A 4,711-nucleotide genomic window follows, 5' to 3' on the forward strand; every position below is an offset into this window, starting at 1 on the left:
GCTTCTGTGTCAAATGTAACATCTCTGGACATAAGTTACGACTTATGCATAGAGAGGTTACCAAAAAAAAAAAAAGAGACTTGTGCATAGAGAGATCTTACCAAAAAAGACTAATGCATAGAGAGCATCATGTTTTGACATGCTCAACCAAATGTGGATCCCTTAGGCACCAAATGTAGACTGCAATTCTATTCAGTAGTGCAATTCTATTCAGTAGTGCTTTGACCTTAAATCCTTTTTTTCCTAGATAATTATAGATGGGGTCATCTACCGAAGAGTACTACCATGATGAAGTGGTCCATGTTCAATATAATGATGAAGCGGAGAAGTTAAGGGTCACCTAACTTTGAAGAGTGTTTTGGTCTATCTGAGTGATTTTTCATTTTCTTATGGAAGATAGTGTAGATTTCCAGGCATGACAAATTTTATTGGTAATGACAATCATCACGAACACACGGTTGCGATCAGCACCCAATTTGGAGCCGAAACGGAGAATATATGATTCACCTAATTTTAAAGGGCATTTTGGTCTATCTAAGTTTGTTTCATTTTCATATTGAAAACAGTGGAGATTTTCTAATATGACAATCCTTAGTGCTAATTGTCAAGGATGCATGGCCAAAATTGATTCTTAATTTGGAGCTAAAATGGATGAGTTATGGGTCGCCTAAATTTGAAGGGTATTTTGGTCAATTTAAGCTATTTTTCATTTTATTTTGTAAGACAATATAGATTTGTTGTTATAGCATATTTGATAGGTAGTGGCAACCGTCACAGACACATGGCCGTGATGGCGTGATCGACACCCTATCCAGAGTCAAAGCGGAGAAGATATAGGTTGCAAATTTTTGAAGGGCATTTTGGTCTATCTGTGTTATTTCTCGTGTAAAACAATGGATATTTGCTAACATGGCCGATTTGTTGCTTAGAGGTAGTTGTCATAGATACATGACCGCAAATGACGCTCAATTCAAAGTTGAAGCGGAGAAGTTATGGGTCACCCAAATTTGGAGGGCATTTTGGTCTATCTGAATTATTTGGCGTTCTTATATTAACAACTGTGGAGATTTGCAGATATGACAATCCTTACCAATAGTGCTAGTTGTGTACCGATACCTGTATTATCTACTGAGCTACCCTTGGATGGTATTAATACATATATCTCAAGAACATTAAGTCTTCTTAGGCTACGCCGCCGTATTATATTCTTTCCAAAAAGAAAAGAGTACAAACTCGTTGTACGAATTACGAAAGACGACGATGAGACGAGGATGAGTCAGCCCTATGTGGATAGGGTTTGGGCTGACACTGTAATGATACACGTGTCACAACATCAGTATTTCCACCGTTTCTCAAAACCCTAAAAGGATCATCCAACCATAATTCAACACGTAGCAACATCGCTCGAATAATCCCTAAAACTCAAACCCGCCTAAAAAAGGCTGAAACTGCGAAAGCCGCACACCACCCTTGTTGGCACCTTCTCTCTTGACACCACTCCGGTGGCCATAAACTCTTCCGCTTCTTCAGAACCCAAATTCCTCTCTCTCTCTCTCTCTCTCTCTCTCTCTCTCTCTCTCTATTTCTTTCTCTCCTTCCTGTAAATATCATCTGGTTCAGAAAATTTCTGATGAGCGAATCTCTGTGCTTGCCGGCAACGGCAAGATTGGTTGTGATTACTGGAGAAGTATTCAGATCGGCGTCTCAAGATGATGCCTCACATAACAACTAATCTCTTCGTCTTTCCGGTAAGAAGCATATAATCAGATCTTGCTTCTGAGAAATGTTTGATCCCTACATGCTAATCTACCTACGAACTCGATCTAAGTTCTGGTTTTGGAAGAGGAAAAAATTATGCATTAACTGACACATCACACCCTCTGTAATTTGTTCAAACTTTTGTATCATAATTTCGATTAATTTCGTAATCTGTATTGAGGTTTCAGTCCGGCTAGGTTTAGGTTCTTACAGATCCCCTTGTTTCTGTGATCTCTCGGAGGCGAGATCTTTTCTCTGTTTTGTACAGTTTTGGTTTTTGATAAGGAAGCGAATCAGAAATTTCTTCTCCATCTAATCTAATCCAATCCTCCAAAGTGGCGAAGATGAGTTTGAGCACTGCTGCCGAAGAAGATTCGGCCGCAGAAATACATCTTCCGGCGGATATCGATTGGCAAATGCTGGACAAATCTAGGTTTTTTTTTCTTGGTGCCGCGCTCTTCTCTGGAGTCTCTGCTTCTCTTTACCCTGTCGTCGTTCTCAAGACCCGGCAGCAGGTATCACAGACGCAGCTCTCTTCCATTAGAACGGCCTTCACAATCTTGCGCCATGAAGGCATCAGAGGTCTATATAGAGGCTTTAGCACTTCCCTGATGGGAACGATCCCTGCTCGTGCCCTGTACATGACAGCTCTCGAGGTTACTAAGAGTAGTGTGGGAACAGCTACCGTTCGTTTCGGTTTGTCAGAACCCACGGCTTCAGCGATTGCCAACGCTGCCGCCGGCGTCAGCGCGGCGATGGCTGCGCAGCTCGTTTGGACACCGATTGATGTGGTCAGTCAACGGCTCATGGTCCAAGGTAGCTGCAGCACCGGCAATCCCAACAGCCCGAATGCATCCCCTTGTAAATATCGTGGTGGGATCGATGCGTTCAGGAAAATTCTCAACGCCGATGGTTTACGTGGTCTGTACAGAGGATTTGGTATGTCCATATTGACCTATGCTCCCTCGAATGCAGTTTGGTGGGCATCGTATTCTGTGGCGCAGAGACTTGTTTGGGGTGGTCTTGGTTGCTATCTCTGCAAGAGAGAGGATGAGAGTAAAGAGAACTGCAATAACAATGGCAGCAATGGAAGCATTGTCAGCTTCCGGCCGGATCCAAAAACAGTGGTGGCAGTGCAGGGAGTGAGTGCGGCTATGGCTGGTGGAGTTTCAGCGTTGATTACAATGCCATTGGATACAATCAAGACGAGATTGCAGGTTTTGGATGGAGAAGAGAATGGGCGTCGACCACCAACTGTTGGACAAACTTTCAAGAATTTACTTAAGGAAGGTGGATGGTCTGCTTGTTACAGAGGGTTAGGCCCAAGATGGGCTTCTATGTCCATGTCTGCAACTACCATGATCACGACTTATGAGTTTCTAAAACGTATGTCTGCTAAGAATCAAGACAACCTGCCTGCATGAGTGACAACCCGGAGAACATAGAGATGAACTCACTCAGACGTCTCAGTAATGGAAAAACCCAGGAAAAAAAAAACCCTTTAATTTTTGTTGTTTCAAATATATAAATAATTTTTGTTTCTTCGTTGAAATCTTATCCATTTTAGGTTTTGTTGGTGGGGACCTTCTGGTGGTTATGGTAGGATGCTTATTAAATAATGTAAAGAGTCAGTTTATTACTTGTGCCATGTCCTACTTGTACCCCAGAAAGGTTCAAATGATCTCGTGAAGTTTGAAATTTTAACAAAATACCCTTGTTATGGGATGTGCAGGTGGATCGTCTGTTTGTTTCCCACAATTGCTTGGACATGTCAATGCTTGACTTAGGCAAGATTTGACTGCTTATTCATTATCTTTGGCAAGAGATTGGCATTTTCTTTGGAATGCTAATAGCATTTAGTTCTGGTAGGGGTTGCATGTCAAGTCTGGTCCATTCCTTTTTTCTTGGAGAAGGAATTCTCCCTTTCTTGACCAGGTGAAGTTTCTTTTGGACAGAAAAAAAGTGGAGGTAAGGTTTATTAGTCAAAGAAGTGTATTTTCTATTGAAAAATCTAACTTGGTAAAGAGTGTTAGGTAGGGTGAGGTAAGAGAATTTGAGATGTGGGTAGAAGATAACACTATGTTCACAAGAATTTTCCATATCTGACATGTATTTGTGGATGTGTGACATGTTGTTAGTTGTTACATTGCATCAAAAGTTGAGATTAAATTTAAAAGATTAAAAAATAAAAATTTTAATTTTAATCTAAACATTTTGATGTAATTTGTGAATATGTGTCAGACATTTACATGAAATGGATGGTCCATTTTTTAACTCTTCTATTATATATCTTTAAGAGGTCTAATCTCTTGTCCACTTTGTCCATATCCAAAGGTAGGCTTTCATCTCAAATGTTTAGAGAAATATGTATTATCATTCACATAATGAGTGTTCAATCTTGGATAAGTGGTGTGATCATATTTGGATTTTACCAGAAAAAAAAAGGTGTGATTATAGTTGGACACATAAAAGCAGCCTGAACGTAATGAAATTATGGTCTTATTTCAAGTAAAAATGCATTGTGTAGGGAAGCTTGGAAACTAGGATTCTTAATTGCGAAACTTCACAGTTGGTTGCAGTAGACCTTATATAGGATTTGATGTATGAGCTTTTTCTATGAACAAACTCATCATTATTGTTGATCCTTTTTTTTTTTTTTTTTTTTTTTTTTTGACTTCTTGTTGGCTAGAAGATTGCCTTAAACCGTTAGATCTTTGGTTCAGTCTGGTTTTATTATTATGCCCGTTGCTCCTTTAATGGAAGGTTGCAGCTCTTTTCAAGTGGAACCTTTATTTAATTCCAGTACATTCCTTCCTACATTTGGTGCTAGTGATCCAGGTCATTGTGAACAGGTTGGCAATGAGATTGATGCATTTGTTTCTCCTGCAAGGTCTTTATAGAAAAGGCTGGGGTGAAGGCAACTATTGGAACTAAGGGCATAAGGCAAGGGTGT

At 40.1% G+C, this 4,711-nt stretch overlaps 1 protein-coding gene across 1 annotated transcript; it reads left to right on the forward strand.

Annotated features, from left to right (window-relative positions):
- Positions 1 to 1,437: 1,437 nt before the first annotated feature.
- Positions 1,438 to 3,814, forward strand: LOC149011824 (uncharacterized). The gene has a single exon (XM_089164233.1). The coding sequence runs from the start codon at positions 2,103 to 2,105 to the stop codon at positions 3,180 to 3,182; it is 1,080 nt and encodes a 359-aa protein (XP_089020359.1). The 5' UTR covers positions 1,438 to 2,102; the 3' UTR covers positions 3,183 to 3,814.
- Positions 3,815 to 4,711: the final 897 nt, after the last annotated feature.

This window comes from Hakea prostrata, chromosome 7 (genome assembly GCF_041222555.1).
Source record: "Hakea prostrata isolate BN-2017 chromosome 7, UWA_Hpros_2, whole genome shotgun sequence".
Lineage (NCBI taxonomy): Eukaryota > Viridiplantae > Streptophyta > Magnoliopsida > Proteales > Proteaceae > Hakea > Hakea prostrata.

Coding starts and splice junctions, on each gene's coding strand:
- LOC149011824 (XM_089164233.1), top strand. CDS start 2,103: ATGAGTTTGAGCACTGCTGCCGAAGAAGATTCGGCCGCAGAAATACAT.